At 44.5% G+C, this 18554-nt stretch overlaps 1 protein-coding gene across 3 annotated transcripts in view; it reads right to left on the bottom strand.

The window, feature by feature from the left end:
* LNX2 (ligand of numb-protein X 2) overlaps positions 1–18554 on the bottom strand; it is a 217254-nt gene that overhangs the window by 13176 nt on the left and 185524 nt on the right. For all 3 annotated transcript variants that reach the window (XM_069759035.1, XM_069759036.1, XM_069759037.1), the window contains exon 8: positions 13756–13984. In XM_069759035.1, coding sequence (XP_069615136.1) covers positions 13756–13984 — 229 coding nt within the window. The remainder of the gene's footprint in view (positions 1–13755; positions 13985–18554) is intronic.

Genomic DNA, 18554 nt, shown 5'->3' with positions numbered 1-18554 from the left:
GAACTGACTAACTTCTGAATATGTTCAGTCACCGCTCTGATTATACAGAGTAATGCCTGTAACCGTGCCCCGGCCCTGACTGACACTGGCTCAGCATTATGGCCGGATGTTACTCAGGGCCGAGGGCGCGGTCACAGCTGCCGCTCTCTATTCTCAGAGCGGTGACTGAACACGTTGCGGGGTGACTAAAATCTGAACGCTGCCGGGGAATGAAGTTCATTTTGTCCCCGCAGCGTTCAGTTAAGTGTTGGGCGTCGGGCAGGTTAGTAACACTATTAACCTGCAGAATAACCCCATAACCCCATATCTGCAGGATAATAGCGTTTTTCTGGTGACAGGTTCCATTTAACATACCCTTACAAAGACACATTACTAACAGTCTGTGTGAAAAAAAAAAATCGCAAATGGCGCTAGATTCGTATTGGCCCACAGGAAAGCCGTTGAATCCCCTGGTGGCCCCTGTGCATGAGTAGGCCCCCAACATGAACGGTGTTTGGCACTGTACACATATATAGACAAATGCAACAACTCATCATTCATTTAACATACTGCATAATTTATTATATAGAACCGAATTTGTGAAAAGGCTGAACAGTTGGGCCTCAGCATCATTGTTACTGGTGACCCCCTGCCACCACAGATATCATTATGGTCTTTTGGTCACTTCATATGTCTGTGTTGTTTTGTGGACATTGGCCCTGATGCATTATGACTGGCGCTTCATACCCCAGTCTTATTGATGGGCAAGCAGAAGATGTGGCTAATTTATTAAGGAGGCACACGTCACTTTATGAATTAGCCACATATCATCAGTGACGTGCGCCTCAGTGCACCTGGCTACCGCTTATTATTTCTTGGACTGGCATCACCTCGCATCCTCTCGCCCCAATTCCTCTCCAGCTTTGCTCATCTTAGTGGAGCTGCCCAAAACTGGACAAAAGTTTAAACATTTTTAAGCAACTACTTGTTGCACCAAATTTTTGCAGGTGTTTTACGTCAACATTCAGGCATAAACACCATGATGAAATGGAGACCTTTGGGCAAAATATCTCCTGCCTTTGCCTGTGGAAACATACCCTTACTTAAATATAACACAAAAGTGCAGCCATTTTCTCCATTTCTTATCATGAAATGTAGATCCTAGATGTGAAAACTGCATTGTTAAAGGAAACCTGTAACCTGATTCATGCTGCCCAAACCACGGGCAGCATGAATCAATGCTGCCTGCACCGTTGCAGCCCGATATATTTTTTGTTCTGATGTGACATAGACAATAAAGTTAGATCTTCTCCAAGTGCAAACACATGTGATTGACAGGTCTCTCCTGTAGCAAGAGATCTGTCAATCAACTAGCTTGGTGCTGGGAAAAGTCATCCGGGGGCTGCGTCTGATTAGTTCAGTCTTGGCTATGCGTCCAAGATAGATCTTCTAACTATTTTCTCTGAAATGCTGGAGTGTTTCAGGAAAAAATATACCTGCTTGCCGTCATGCAGACAGGCTCTGATTCATGCTGACTATGGTTTTGCGGCTTTGGCAGCATAAATCAAATGACAGGTTCCTTTTAAAACAGCGTTCATATACATTTCCATACAAAGTAAATAGAATGTATAAAAACAGCCTGTTCAAGTGGAATAAAATATTCCTGTCTATGCAGCAAATTCAGTGTTCATCTACTCAGGCGGTCAATTATGCTAACAGCCGAGCAGTGCAGACCTCTTTGCTGCAGGCAACCTAATTGTATGCAAATAATAAGCAATAGTTAATGGGAAATATGACTTTTACAGTTACATTTTTGTTTATGCTTATATAAAATGTAAATTGTGTAATCACAGTAAAAAAGCCATCAAATTTACTTTACGACTGAAAATAGATATATATTTTACACCAAAAATATCTTTATATAATACACCGAAAACATCTTCTAAGATTATAAAAAAAAAACAGGTTATTTTTAAAGGCCATTTGGTGAAATATTACAGAAATATTCTTTCCCTTAGACAATGCTTCCAGAGAGCATACCTCTGTAATATGGCTTCTGACGTACATTGCTGCAATTTGTTTTGTTGCATGCTCTATGAAACCTTTATAACAAGACATTGGAAAGTGCGCTGGATGAATGAGCACCGGCTACTCGCAGAACAACCTGACACAGACATCCCTGGCACACGCTGTAAGCACCTTTTCTCCAGTGGTGCTCTAGGTGTGCTGAGCATTAGTGGAGAAAATAACTTTCAGAAGAAAACTTCATCTATTATAAATTCATGCTTAAAATGTATAACTCTATTCTCTATCTTACTAAACAAGCGACTTCACCGCCCTCATCACATCACTATCTGACAATCCAAGATGACTCTCTGAAACTTTCCACTCCCTCCTTAGGCCTAAAATACAAACCCCCATCATCAACCTCAGCACTGAAGATCTGGCCACTTATTTAAAAAAACAAACAAACATATCTATTACTATTTTTTCACCCAATCCCCTAAGAGCCTAGATCCTCTTCCCTCTTGCACATTAAGTTCCTTCCCACCTTCGAGCCTGCCACAGAAGACGTTGTTACCAGGCTCCTCATATCTTCTCGCCCAACAACCTGCACCAGTGATCCTATTCCCTCACACCTCCTCCAGTCCTTCTCCCCGGCTGTCACTGCCCACCTAAGTAAAATATTCAACCTACCTCTTTCTTCTGGAATCTTCCCCTCATTCAATATGCCGTCATTCCTTGACCAGAACTGTGGCGCTAACTACTGACCAGTCTCTAATTTTCCTTCTAGGTCTAAACTCCTGGAAACCTTGGTTCACTCTCCTCTGATCCACTATCTCTCAAATAACTCTCTTCTTGACCCTGTATAATCCGGTTTTTCTTCTAAATAATTCTAGTGAAAATGACATTATTAAAGTCTCTGACAATCTACTACCAGTTAAAGCTAAGGGCTTGTGCAGACGACCATATTTTCGTTCAGAGTGCGATCCGACAACATCGGATCGTACTCAGACCAATGTTATTCTATGGGGTGATGCACATGTCTGATTTTTTTCCCTCAGACAGAAACTGTCCAAAGAAAAAAATCGCAGCATGCACATTTTGCATCTGATATTGGGATCGCACTCAGCCATGCAAGTCAATGAGCATGGTAACATCTGAGTGCAGTCCGACTTTCATGGACTGACAGAATGGAGAAGACGAAGAATTTTTTTCCCATCATCTGAGAAAAATCGGATCACACTATGATTACACTCTGATCAAGCTCTTGTATAACCAGATATGCAAATTGCCTCTTCAGAGAGAAAGATGACTTGAACTCTATAGCGCCACCTATTGGAAGTAGCGATCCTACAAGTCACAATCAACCCTTTAACGAGTCTTGCAATATGACATAGGATAAAAGTGAAATCATAATCTCAATTTGCAGACACGGTGTTTCGGGCTACTGGCCCTTGTCAGTGCAAAGTATGAGAACTGATTTGGCAAGAGAGAGGCTCTGGACTGGGATCTAAGAGATAACCAGAGTGATTTTCTGATGAGAGAAAATACGGCTGTGTGACCCTAGCCTAATGGTCACTGCTCCCTGATGATTCTCCTGGATCACTCAACACTGTGGATCACCAGCTCCTCTTCACTATGCTTCGCTCTAGTGACCTCAAAGATACTGCTTTCTGTTGGTTCTTCTCTTACTCTCTGACTGCTTGTTCACTGTATCATTTGCCAGCTATTCTTCCTCTTACTTTCGGGGTTCCTTAAGGTTCAGTCCTGGGCCCCCTCCTCTTCTCCCTATATACTGCCCCTATTGGACAAACCATCAGCAGATTTGGTTTCCAGCATCATCTCTATGCTGATGACACCCAATTACACACCTCTTCATCATCTATCTTAATACAAAATACAAAATACAAGGGATTGCCTTTCTGCGGTTTCTAACACCTTGTCTTCCGCCTATCTGAAACTGAATCTCTCCGAAACTGAACTTCTCGTGTTTCGTTCCTCTACTAACCTACACATACTCAATAATCCAACTACATTGGATAGTTCAACCATAACTCCCAAGTAGTATGCTCACTGTCTAGAGATCATATTTGACACAGAACTTTCCTTTATTCCCTATATCCAATCACTTACGCACTCATGTCCCCTGCACCTTAAAATCAATTCTGTAATTTGACCTTTTCTCACCTTTGAAAATGAAATAACTGTGGCTCTTATTCTTTCTCATCTGGACTATTACAACTGTCCCCTGATCAGTCTCCCTCGCAATAAACTTTCTCCTCAGTAATCCTTCCTGAATGTGGTTGTATTTCTGTCCAGCCACTACACTGATGTCTCCACCCCTTGTCGTATACATACATGATGCGCCAGCACACTGCGACTAATAAATACATGAACTCCAATATTGCAATATTGCTGTAAATGTTAAAAACATAAGGAATCTAGTTAGCATTTTTTGATCAAAGAGCGCAAAATCCTTAGCACAACAACTCGGCACAAATGGTGACTACCCTGGCACATGCTGCAAGCATATTTTTCTACAGCGGTGCTCCAGGTGCGCCGAAGTCTGTGAAGAAAATCCAATCTGGTCGAAGATTTCATCCATTATAAGTTTATGCTTATACAACTCTGCCCTTCACCTCTCCAGACAAACTTACTTCAGCACCCTCATCTCCTCACTATCCAACAATCCTAAACGTCCCTTTGACACTTTTTATTCCCTCCTCAATCCAAGAGTGCCGGTCCCGAGAATCTGGCCAACTATTTAAAAGAAAAAATTGACTATATCATACTGGAAATTTTCTCCCAATCCCTTCATACCATGCACGGTCCTCCCTCCCCTACTGCATCTAGCTTGAACCAGTGACAGAAGAAGAAGGGATCAGGCTCCTTGCATCTTTTCACCCTACTTCTTGCACCAGTGACCCTATTCCCTCACATCTCCTTCAGTTCATTTCCCCAACTGTCACCACTCACCTATCAAAAAATATTCAACCTCTCTCTCTCTTCCGGTATCTTTCCCTCATCATTTAAACCTGCCACCATACATCGATTACTTAAAAAAACATCCCTCAACCAAAACCGTGCTGCAAACTATAGACGTGTCTCTAATCTTCCCTTCATCTCTAAACTCCTGTAAGGCTTGGTTCACTCCCGTCTAATCTGCTATCTGTCAGATTACTCTCTTTTTTACCCTCTACATTCTGGTTTCCGAGCTTTACACTCTACTGAAACTGCCCTCAGTAAAGTCTGTAATGATCTACTAACAGCTAAATCTAATGGTCACTACTCCATACTGATTCTGCTGGATTGCTCTGCAGCATTCGACACTGTGGATCATCAGCTCCTCCTAACTATGCTCTGCTCTATTGGTCTCAAGGAGTTCATTCTCTCCTGGTTCTCCTCCTACTTTTCTGACTGTTACTTCACTGTATCTTTTGCTGGTTCCTCCTCCTCTCCTTGTCCCCTTAATGCATAGGTTCCTCAATGATCATTCCTAGGTCCCCTCTTCTCCTTGTATACTGCTCCTATTGGACAAACAATCAGTTTGATGTGGTTTCCAGTACCATCTCTATGCTGATGACACCCAATTATACACCTCTGCTCCTAACATCATGCCTGTATTATTACAAAACACCAGTGATTGTCTTACTGCTGTCTCTAACATCATGTGTCCTCCCTATATCCGAAACTGAACCTGTCTAAAACTGAACTCCTTATGTTTCCACCCTGCACTAACCTGCTTATGTCCGACATTGCCATTTCTGTGTGTGGTTCTACCATTACTCCCCAGAAGCATAAAGCAAGGAGAAAAATAAGGAGCATATAGTAAATATATCAATAAAAAATCTTTATTACTACAAAAAAGTAAAAACAGTCATTGAACATCAGTCATAGTACACAGTAACCCACAACATAGCACATGAAAGGGGAAAGAAAACCCCCCCACAACTAACAACCCCAACCCACAGTACAAAATACTGATAATATAAAGGGCGTCACGCAATATGTAACCTAGGAGTAAAGGGAAAAAAAAGGGAGACAACCAAAACAGGGCCTAGAGAGTAAATGAGAAATCTATAATGTCAGCTAAAGAAACCTCTGTAGCCAAAGTGTCACCCCACCCAAAGCGTATATAGGACCTAATCAGCAAAAGATGGAGCGGATCGAAAGTGACAGCCATAGTGGCCCCTATACCCCAAAAATATGCAGCGTATCAGGAACCCAACAGGATGGGGGAACAATGGAGAAATGGGAAGTATGTCACAGCGGGACCAATGTCCGATACAGAGGTATAAGCCAACATGCGGTATCAGCTGGGATAACCCCAGCGACCATGGTGAGGCCCAGGAATGATTGCTTACCCGTATGGGTGGAGGGGAGGAAGATGAGGGGGGATCCCACCGGTGGAAACGCCCCGACGCGCGTTTCGCGGCGTACACACGCCGCTTCCTCAAGGGGAAGTGTAGTGCAGTGAGATAGGACCTGTCTATAACCTCCCTAACCCCGGTCACATGTCCGGGAACTGCCAATCCGAATAGCGCTGTCGGCGCATGCGCATTGCGGCGGAGAAGTCCGACGGGAAGACCCGGCGCCCAGCCGAGTACGGGGGCCGGGGAGGCACACCGCACCGGACATGAAGGGCACCTGTCCACACGCCAAAGCCCACCGCACACAAGGCGATGCGCACGGCCATAAGGAGGCGTGCCAGAGAATCAGGTGACCAAAAAGCAAGCAATGCAAAAAGGAGGTATATAATAAACGGGAGCAGTCCACAGATATACGTATCATAGATAAACAACATATGTACATGGTTACACAGAGAAAAGGTATACATAAATATCTCTATGCCAGTAAAACATCGTAGGTTAGTCCATAATGAAGTCAAAATCGTGCAATGTGTCCTGTGGGTCGCTCCATGGATATTGCAGAGAGACATATGAGGAAAAAGGAAGTCCTTCCAATAATATCCACACATATAGCTGGCACGGATAATTTTGGCAGCATGCCTGCTGTCTTGGGGTCATAATTGATTCAGATCATTTATTCACTCCCCACATCCAATCACTGGCTTGCTCTTGTCATCTACACCTCAAAAACATTTCTAAATTCGACCTTTTCTTACTTTCGACTCTGCAAAAGCTCTTACTGTTTCTCTTATTCATTCTTGTCCGGACTATTATAACTCTCTACTAATCGGTCTCCCTCTTACTAAAATCTCCCCTCTCGAATCTCTCCTGAATGCAGCAGCCAAGATCATATTCCTCACCAACCATTATACCGATGCCTCTACCCAGTGGCAGTCATTGCACTGGTTACCCATCCACTCCAGAGCTCAATATAAACTTATCACTCTCACCCACAAAGTGCTCCACAGTTCAGCACCATCATACATTTCCTCCCTTGTCTCAGTCTTCCACCCTTCCCATGCCCTCCATTCTGCTAATGACCTAAGATTAACATCCTCAATGATCCAAACCTTCCACTCCCATCTCCAAAACTTCTTGCTCGGAATGCACTACCCAGGACAGGATTTGATTAATCCCCAATAGCCACAGTTTTAAGCATGGCCTAAAAATGCATTTCTTGAGACTGGCCTACCGCCTCAACATATTTATCTAACTATCTCTATCTTGTCAATGTAAAATTTTCTTCAAAACCAGGACCTTCGTATCATCTGTTCTCATACCTTTATGCATTTAATAGCCCTCTATGTCTGCACTTTTACACATACTGGTTGGTTATTGGTTCACGCAGTATTACATGAACACTCTTTATTACATTGATGGCTGGACCGTACAATGAAAGCAATTGTTACCATCCACCTTTCGTGTCTCCCCTGTTTCCTCATAGATTGTAAGCCTGCGAGCAGGGCCCTCACTCCTCCTGTATCTGTTGATTTATGTGATTATTGTTATGTCTTTTATTGTCTGTACAAGTCCCCTGTGGAATATGTTGGTTCTATAGAGATAAAATTATTACAATTATTAAAAGCCATCTAACCACATCTGATGGGAGCTTAAACCTAATATTTATCAAACGTGCCTCTTCCGAGCTACAAGCCTACAAATTTAAGGGACAATATGCTCAAAAAGGGGAAACATGGGAGTTTAAGGTAAAAATCTTATAACAGCCTTAATTGAAACAAACAGTCAAACATATATAAACAGACAAGATTTAAAAGATGGGGTAAAAAAGGACACCAATACAGGTGGCACTCAGTACAATATGAAATACCAGTCCAAAGGACTTCAGTCAACAATGTATTTTAGAGACCCCATCTAATACAATGTCCATCCGCCTGCTCCCAAATGTTAATGGAGGGAGGACAAAAATCCATGTAACCTAGCGGGACAAGTAGGACAAGTAGGATCCAGCATTGTATTATCTTGTTTGTATATTACTCACTCATGGCAGCTTGCACCAGTTCACACTTGCTGTATACTGTTCGGAGGTGCTGGTCAATTTTTAGTTTGCCATTGGAGGTTGTGACTGCCTCCATTTCTGACTGTGCACTCCTCACATAAGCCTAGTTTGTAATCAATGCTGGATTCTACCTGACCCTTACATTTGTAGGCTTCTAGTCCAGGAGAGGCACGTTTGATATTTGGTTTAGGGTCCCATCAGAGAAAGGTCACCTTTCCATGGTTGATGGGTATATGTTATTTGACCAATTTATGCACTAAGTACCTTCATTTTTATAAATATCTATAATATAACGCTGGGAGCGTCACTCTGTCCGAAGCCTCTATAGACTTGCCAAGCGCCGGCGCAGTCGGGCCTCACAGAGCGACGCTCCCGGGAGATCGCGGTATGCGTAAGCACTGAACGCATACCGCGATCTCCACCGGAGAGTCAGGGACCGCCAGGAGGGAGGGTAAGTATACTCACCTTTCCCGGTTCCAGCGCTGCTTGCGGCTCCGTCTCCCGGCTCCTCTGCTCCCGGCTCCGGAGGGCGCGGACTGCGCAGGCGCCGATTCCTGCTGCCGGAATCAGCGCCTGCGCAGTCCGCGCTTTCCGGCGCCATTTTCTTGAAGACACACTCCGGCTCCACTGCAGGTGTGTCTTCAAGAAAATGGCGCCGGAAAGCGCGGACTGCACAGGCGCCGATTCCTGCTGCCGGAATCGGCGCCTGCGCAGTCCCCGCTTTCCGGCGCCATTTTCTTGAAGACATACCTGCAGTGGAGCCGGACGATAGGTGAGTATGGTATTTTTTTTTTTTTATATAGCAGCAGCATTCGGGGGCATACACACTGGAGCGGGGGGCATATAATACAATGGTGGCACAGGATGGGAGCAGCACATGACAGAACAGGCGCAGGATGGCAGCAGCACATGACAGAACGGGCGCAGGATGGCCGCAGCACATGACAGAACGGGCGCAGGATGGCCGCAGCACATGACAGAACGGGCGCAGGATGGCGGCAGCACATGACAGAACGGGCGCAGGATAGCCGCAGCACATGACAGAACGGGCGCAGGATGGGAGCAGCACATGACAGAACGGGCGCAGGATGGCCGCAGCACATGACAGAATGGGCGCAGGATGGCCGCAGCACATGACAGAACGGGCGCAGGATGGCAGCAGCACATGACAGAACGGGCGCAGGATGGCAGCAGCACATGACAGAACGGGCGCAGGATGGCAGCAGCACATGACAGAACGGGCGCAGGATGGCAGCAGCACATGACAGAACGGGCGCAGGATGGCAGCAGCACATGACAGAACGGGCGCAGGATGGCAGCAGCACATGACAGAACGGGCGCAGGATGGCAGCAGCACATGACAGAACGGGCGCAGGATGGCAGCAGCACATGACAGAACGGGCGCAGGATGGCAGCAGCACATGACAGAACGGGCGCAGGATGGCAGCAGCACATGACAGAACGGGCGCAGGATGGCAGCAGCACATGACAGAACGGGCGCAGGATGGCAGCAGCACATGACAGAACGGGCGCAGGATGGCAGCAGCACATGTCAGAACGGGCGCAGGATGGCCGCAGCACTTGACAGAACGGGCGCAGGATGGCAGCAGCACATGACAGAACGGGCGCAGGATGGCCGCAACACATGACAGAACGGGCGCAGGATGGCAGCAGCACATGACAGAACGGGCGCAGGATGGCCGCAGCACATGACAGAACGGGCGCAGGATGGCAGCAGCACATGACAGAACGGGCGAAGGATGGAAGCAGCACATGACAGAACGGGCGAAGGATGGCAGCAGCACATGACAGAACGGGCGCAGGATGGCAGCAGCACATGACAGAACGGGCGCAGGATGGCAGCAGCACATGACAGAACGGGCGCAGGATGGGAGCAGCACATGACAGAACGGGCGCAGGATGGCAGCAGCACATGACAGAACGGGCGCAGGATGGCAGCAGCACATGACAGAACAGGTGCAGGATGGCAGCAGCACATGACAGAACGGGCGCAGGATGGCAGCAGCACATGACAGAACGGGCGCAGGATGGCAGCAGCACATGACAGAACGGGCGCAGGATGGCAGCAGCACATGACAGAACGGGCGCAGGATGGCAGCAGCACATGACAGAACGGGCGCAGGATGGCAGCAGCACATGACAGAACGGGCGCAGGATGGCAGCAGCACATGACAGAACGGGCGCAGGATGGCAGCAGCACATGACAGAACGGGCGCAGGATGGCAGCAGCAAATGACAGAACGGGGACGCAGGATGGGAGCAGCAAATGACAGAACGGGCGCAGGATGGGAGCAGCAAATGACAGGATGGGAGCAGCAAATGACAGAATGGAGGCGCAGGATGGGAGCAGCACATGACAGAACGGGGGCGCAGGATGGGAGCAGCACATGACAGGATGGGGGCGCAGGATGGAGCAGCACATACCAGGATGGAGACCATATACCAATATAAATGCTCGCCACCCGGGCGTAGAACGGGTTCAATAGCTAGTATTTTATATGGCAGTAATTCAATTCAAATTTCATCTATTCAGTGTTTGGATACTTGCTAGCCCTTACAGAGTGCTGCTGTATTATCTTGTTTGAAAATTTCCACTTGCAAGACCAAGTCTAACCATCTGGTGTGCTGTTTAACAGCAAAATCCATATTACTTGGAGAAGCACACAGACTTCCAGATCGTAAAAAAAAAGTTTTTATCATGATGCAGACATCTTCATGGGCATTTTTACTTTTTTATTTATTTTTTTAAAACCTAAATACAAGTATTTTGGTTTACAAAATTTTTGGAAATTGGGGTTCATTAAAAAATGTTCACCATTTTGCTTTTAAAGAGAAACCATAACTTTACTTATTTTCTTTCGTAAATCAATAGTACTTGTGGAAATATCAGACGTTGCAATATATCTTATTATGCAAATCCCCTTCTTCCTCCTCCTGGACTGATCAATTATTTTTGAACATTCTGAATTCATGGGTAAACACAGACATATTTTCCAATTACTGAGATAGGAGATGACAGTTGGTGCTCATAAAGTTCTATGGAGAACTGTAACTGTCGCTTCAGGAGAATGTCCGTCTACCTCTAGCTCCTCCCTTCTTTTCCCACCTCCCGTCTCCATTGAATTTTAAAAGTACCAAATTCCATTTCCTATCTCAGTAATGGGAAAATTTGGGTTCACAAAACAGATTTTATCCATGAATTGCGAGTAAAAAATCGATCTAAGAGGTGAAAGAATAAAAATTCTCTGATAAGATATATTATGCTTCTTATTTTCATGTGCACCATTTATTTACAGAATAAAAATTAAACTGACGTTTATTCTTAAAGGCCATCTGTCCTTCCTCATTGCTGGCTGAAAATGAGACTAGCTCAGTTTTGCCAGGGGTTTGTAACACATTTATCTATCTTTTACGGAAATCCTTTCAGCCTATGTATTGCCACAGTCCACACCAAAGAGCTAAACTTTCATACAATCATAAATGAAAATAGAGAAGCTTAATAAAAGAGACATAACAGTTACATATTCTCCTCAAAATCAGCTGATTGATGGATTCTTACTTAAAGTCAACCCTTCACTTTTTAATTTAAACTGACTGAGTACCTCCCTGCTCCACTGATTCTGGAATAGCTTTACCTTGTTCTTCAGTGCCCCTCCATTTCAAAGTTATGAGCCTGTAATATAGAGTAATAATTTTTCCCTTCATCTGGGAATATGCCACAGAACTGCATGAGGAGAAAAAGCAACCGCTCACAGAGAAGGTCCCAACTGTAGCCTGGCAGTATTTCCCTCCTCTGAACCAACAGTATATTTCTCCTTTCTGCTCCCTGTAGACAGAGCTCCTTCCTGCAGTATATCTCTCCTCACAGCCCTCTGTATAGAGAGCCCCTTCCTACAGTTTAACTCTCATCTCAATCCCCTGAATACAGCCCACCTTTAAGTATATTATTCCTCTCAGCCCAATGTTTACAGCCCACTCTGTTGTATATCTTTCCTCTCAGCTCCCTAAATACAGAGCCCCATCTTGCAATATATCTCTCCTCTCAGCTCCTGTTTGCAGTGCATTCTGCAGTATATCTCTCCTCTCAGCCACTTATATATAGAGCCCTGTCCTGCAGTATATCTCTCCTCTTAGCACCATGTATACAGAGTGCCATCGTGCAGTATATCTCTCCTCTCAGCCATTTGTATATAGAGGCCCATCCTGCAGTAAATCTCTCCTCTTAGCACCCTGTATACAGAGTGCCACTGCACAGCATATCTCTCCTCTCAATCCTCTGTGCACAGAGCCCCATCCTGCAGTATAACGCTCATCTCAATCCACTGCATATAATCCACAGTATAGTATATCTCTCTTCTCAGCCCCTGTACACAGAGCCCCATCCAGAAGCATCTGTTCTCTCAGCTTCCTGTATACAGCCAATCCTGCAGTATATCTCTCCTCTCAGCCCCCTGTAAGCCTGAATAGAGAGCCCCCATCCTCCCACAGCTCTCTCTCCTTTCAGCCCTCTGTATACAGCCTATCCTACAGTACACTACTTTGCTTAGTTAGAAGACCGGCACATCATTGATTTTTGGTATCAGCTCTCAGCACGGTGATGAAGGAGGCTATCCCATACAGTAGAAGCAGTGTTCCAGATATGTCCCAGAGCAAGAAGCCAGCTGAGAGAGACCGCACTGCGTATGATCGACCATGGACTTTTGAACTACTAGAGGATTTTTCCAATATAACTGGTGGGTAAATAGAGCCTGGACAGTCATTCTTAGGGGGTAGATATGTGCAAAATGGAGCTGATTTAAGAGTGAGTTATATTAACACTAGAAATTAGCAAATTTCTTCACTTGACTCCGGCCCAGGTCAATGGTACCTGTCGTTAGATGGGAGTAACGCAAATATCTTACCTTCCGGCATCCCCAGCGTGGCTTCTGATTAGCTAGGGTGAGATGTTATCTGTGCATCATGTTACACACATGAGATTGTATCAGCCCTAACAAATCAAATACTGTGTCGGGGACGCCGGAAGGTAAGAAATTTCGAGACTTCCGTCTAGCCGCCAGATACCACTGACCTAGACGCTGGACCAGAGTCTCGTGAATCGATCAGCTCTTCTCTAGTTGGCACAAATTAATAAATACATATCACCCATTCAGTTAATGCGTGATAACTTATCTACACTGGAGAACCCTCATTAAACATTAAAAAGAAATTTCACAAATTGGCTAATAATCAGCCATATTTAGCATATCATGTCATGTACAAACTGCATGCTTGAGGCCTCACTGTAGAGAAAGAATGGCGCTTTCACATGACAATACTACCATCTACCTGGGGAGTCCAAGCCACATGACCCATGATGGAGACCAGCTTGCATCATATTCATTTTCACTGATTGTGCTCATTTCTTCGTTTACTTGGGTTTGTTCTTCTAGGACCTCCACTTCAAGGGCCTTAAGAGTAATGACTGAGGAAGCGGCGCTGGCTTTGAGCATAGCCACTGCTTCACTATGGCTCAGGTTGGTCAGGTCAATGCCATTTATACTCAGCAGGACATCACCTGGGAAAAATAATGTGTCACATAATTCAGACTTTAATTCTCAGCTTCTATTGTAACAGATAACTATTGCACTGCAGATAACATTTATTTAATATTATTGATTGATTGTTCTGTTATATTGAATATGATTTTGGAAGACCAGTTCAGTTATTCTGTGTTTGGCAAATGCTTCTTCAACTATATTGTCTGTAACACCTATAAAACCCAGAAGTGAAGAACTGAAAATCTCTTCAGCAACCTTTTTCAATGCAATAGACCAACGATATGACATACCATACATGTCTTATCCATGGCATCACTTCTCATTTGATAATTGTTTTGGGGACCCTTTTCTTAGGGTCATGGGTGAGATAGCAATTCATACACATACAGTAAGTGTGTAGCCATGTCATCTAGCACAAAGAACTTGGCAAATAGTTGGAAGGCATATGGAATATATAACCTACCATCAGATAAACAACAGAGTGCCATTTAAATAAATAAAATATCAAAAGCACTTATATTGCAACATATATATAAGTGCAGCTATGTAAAGTGGCAATAATAAGTCTATTGACAAGAAAATAAAGCCAAAAATAAATCAATCAATATAAATCTTTATTGAGTATATACAAAAAATCATTAATAAAAAGGCACAGTGAGCTATCACTAAGGGCAACACATAAGCAGTAGAAGGAGAGGAAAAAATTGTAGATAGTAATAAATTTAGCAAAAATACAAAGAGGATAAATATATAATATGTAGTAGCCAATAGGCCAAATATATTGTGCATTATTGCCATCACTATAGCCTTTTTATTAATGATTTTTTGTATATTCTCAATAAAGGTTTATATTGATGTATTTATTTTTGGCTATATTTTCTAGTGGACAGGCTTATTAGGCATATAAATGAGCAGGAAAATTAGTAGGAATGTAGTAGTGTAGCATGCAGAAGAATGTGGCAAATAGTTATTTAGCATATTGAAGAGCTGGGGATGTGTTATTCCGTCATAAATCAGAGATGAGGACATAGTAGAGTGACATATAGCCTGACATGTATAAAGAGTGGCTTAACGTGCATAAGCGATGGGTATGTAGTAGTGTGGCATGTAAAAGCTATGTTGAAGTAGCAGTGTGGTATGTAAAAGTGCTTGGGAAATAGCAGCGTGGCATGTAGAAGTGCTGGGAAAGTAGTAATGTGATATGAAGAAATTATGGTGAAGTATTATGGCATTTAGAAGAGCTGGGGAAGGGGTAATGTAAAGTACAACAGCTTGGAAAATAGTAGTGTGACATGGAAAAGTGCTGGGGAAGAAGTAGTACCACACATAAAAGTACTAGTGTGGCATGTAGAAGAAACAGGGAAGTAGTAGTGCGGCATATAGAAAAGACAAGGAAGTAGAAGGGTGGCATGTAGAAGACATGGGGAAGTAGAAGGGTGGCATGTACAAGAGACGGGGAAGTAGAAGTGTGGCATGTAGAGGAGACGGGGAAGTAGAAGTGTGGCATGTACAAGAGACAGGGAAGTAGGAAATAGAAGTGTGGCATGTAGAGGAGACAGGGAAGTAGAAGGGTGGCATGTACAAGAGTCGGGGAAGTAAAAGTGTGGCAAGTAGAAGAGACAGGTAAGTAAAAGGGTGGCATGTACAAGAGACGGGGAAGTAGAAGTGTGGCATGTAGAGGAGATGGGGAAGTAGAAGTGTGACACATAGAAGAGAAGGGGAAGTAGAAGTGTGGCATGTACAAGAGAAGGGGAAGTAGAAGTGTGGCATGTAGAGGAGATGGGGAATTAGAAGTGTCGCATGTAGAAGAGACAGGGAAGTAAAAGTGTGGCATGTAGAAGAGATGGAGAAGTAGAAGTGTGACACATAGAAGAGACGGGGAAGTATAAGGGTGGCATGTACAAGAGGCGGGGAAGTAGAAGTGTGGAATGTAGAAGAGACGGGGAAGTAGAAGGGTGGCATGTACAAGAGACGGGGAAGTAAAAGTGTGACATGTAGAAGAGATGGGGAAGTAGAAGTGTGGCATGTAGAGGAGACGGGGAAGTAGAAGTGTGACATGTAGAAGAGACGGGGAAGTAGAAGTGTGGCATGTAGAAGAGACGGGGAAGTAGAAGTGTGTCATGTAGAAGAGACGGGGAAGTAGAAGTGTGGCATGTAGAGGAGACAGGGAAGTAGAAGGGTGGAATGTAGAGGAGACAGGGAAGTAAACGTTTGGCATCTAGAAAAGATGGGGAAGTAGACGTGTGGCATGTAGAAGACGGGGAAGTAAAAGTGTGGCATGTAGAGGAGACAGGGAAGTAGAAGTGTGGCATGTAAAAGAGACGGGGAAGTAAAAGTGTGGCATCTAGAAGAGACGGGGAAGTAGAAGTGTGGGATGTAGAAGAGATGGGAAAGTAGAAGAATGGCATGTACAAGAGACGGGGAAGTAGAAGTGCGGCATGCAGAGGAGATGGGGAAGTGGAAGTGTGGCATGTAGAAAAAACGAGGAAGTAGAAGTGTGGCATGTAGAAGAGACGGGGAAGTAGAAGTGTGACATGTACAAAACCTGAGGAAGTAGTTATCTGACAAGTAAGAGGAGTGGGCTGCCATGTATAGAAAATTGGAAGGTGAAGGTCTAACATAAAGGAGAGCCAGGAGATTAGTAGTCTATTATATAAACGAACTGTGGTGGACAAATTTTGCATATAGAAGAGCTAGGTATACTGTACAAGCAAAAATGAAAAAAGGTACCCAACAACAGCGCTTTTCTTCTTTATTAACAATAATCCATGTGAAAACAATATATTAGCAGGGAGAATAGCAGAAAGCATCAGAGACGCTAGGTTCTTCGGTTCTAACTCACGCTTCCTCTAGGCTATTGCTTTATAGCGCTAACATGCATAACATATACACAGTGCTACCTGTTGTGAATTCTGTGGCAGAGCTCCATCCTGTGGTCACAAGTGGTACTTCGGCTGATTCTCTCTGTGAGCTTCCGTTGGTGGAGGAAAGTGGTACTGCGGCTTCTGAGTTTCCTTCCTCAGGTGATGTGGTGAAGTCGTTAGGTACTGCTCTATTTAACTCCACCTAGTGCTTTGATCCTGGCCTCCAGTCAATGTTCTAGTATTGGACCTGTTTCCTCCTGGATCGTTCCTGTGGCCTGCTGCTCTGCATAGCTAAGTTCCTCTTTGCTATTTGTTTGCTGTTTTTTTTCTGTTCAGCTTGTCAATTTGTTTTTTCCTGCTTGCTGGAAGCTCTGGGACGCAGAGGGTGTACCTCCGTGCCGTTAGTTCGGTACGGAGGCTCTTTTTGCCCCCTTTGCGTGGTTTTTGTAGGGTTTTGTGTTGACTGCAAAGTTACCTTTCTTATCCTCGCTCTGTTCAGAAAGTTGGGCCTCACTTTGCTAAATCTATTTCATCTCTACGTTTGTCTTTTCATCTTAACTCACAGTCATTATATGTGGGGGCTGCCTTTTCCTTTGGGGTATTTCTCTGAGGCAAGGTAGGCTTATTTTCTATCGTCAGGCTAGCTAGTTTCTCAGGCTGTGCCGAGTTGCATAGGGAGCGTTAGGCGCAATCCACGGCTGCCTTTAGTGTGGTTGGAGAGGATTAGGGATTGCGGTCAACAGAGTTCCCACGTCTCAGAGCTCGTTCTTGTTTTTTGGGTTATTGCCAGGTCACAGTATGTGCGCTGACCTCTATGTCCATTGTGGTACTGAATTACCTTTCATAACAGTACTGGAGGCCTAAAGTACTAATGATTCTCAATAGAGGGAAAAAAGAAGTTCTGAGACCATTTTTTTTTCTCTGCACTGTGTTTTGCCTTTTTTTTCCCCTAGACATTTGGGTGGTTCAGGACACAGGTGTAGCAATGGACATTAAAGGTCTGTCTTCATGTGTGGATCAGCTCACGGAAAGAGTACAAAGTATTCAAGACTTTGTGGTTCAGAATTCTATGTTAGAACCGAGAATTCCTATTCCTGATTTGTTTTTTGGAGATAGAACTAAATTTCTGAGTTTCAAAAATAATTGTAAACTATTTCTGGCTTTGAAACCTCGCTCCTCTGGTGACCCAGTTCAACAAGTTAGGATCGTTATTTCTTTTTTGCGTGGCGACCCTCAGGACTGGGCATTTTCTCTTGCGTCAGGAGATCCTGCATTAAGTAATATCGATGCGTTTTTCCTGGCGCTCGGATTGCTGTACGATGAGCCTAATTCTGTGGATCAGGCAGAGAAGAATTTGCTGGCTCTGTGTCAGGGTCAGGATGAAATAGAGGTATATTGTCAGAAATTTAGAAAGTGGTCCGTACTCACTCAGTGGAATGAAGGTGCGCTCGCAGCTATTTTCAGAAAAGGTCTCTCTGAAGCCCTTAAAGGGAACCTGTCACCTGAATTTGGCGGGACCAGTTTTGGGTCATATGGGCGGAGTTTTCAGGTGTTTGATTCACCCTTTCCTTGAAGTTCATTCTCTGTCCTCCGTAGTACACGCCTGCGCAAGGTAATCTTGCCTTACGCAGGCGTGTACTACGGAGGACAGAGAATGAACTTCAATCCAATATTTCGGCCAGCATGCAGCCAGCGGGTAAGGAAAGGGTGAATCAAACTGAAA

The sequence above is a fragment of the Ranitomeya imitator genome, chromosome 3, assembly GCF_032444005.1.
Source record: "Ranitomeya imitator isolate aRanImi1 chromosome 3, aRanImi1.pri, whole genome shotgun sequence".
Classification (NCBI taxonomy): domain Eukaryota; kingdom Metazoa; phylum Chordata; class Amphibia; order Anura; family Dendrobatidae; genus Ranitomeya; species Ranitomeya imitator.
The sequence above is the reverse complement of the archived record's forward strand: the minus strand, read 5'-3'. Positions and strand labels throughout refer to the sequence as shown.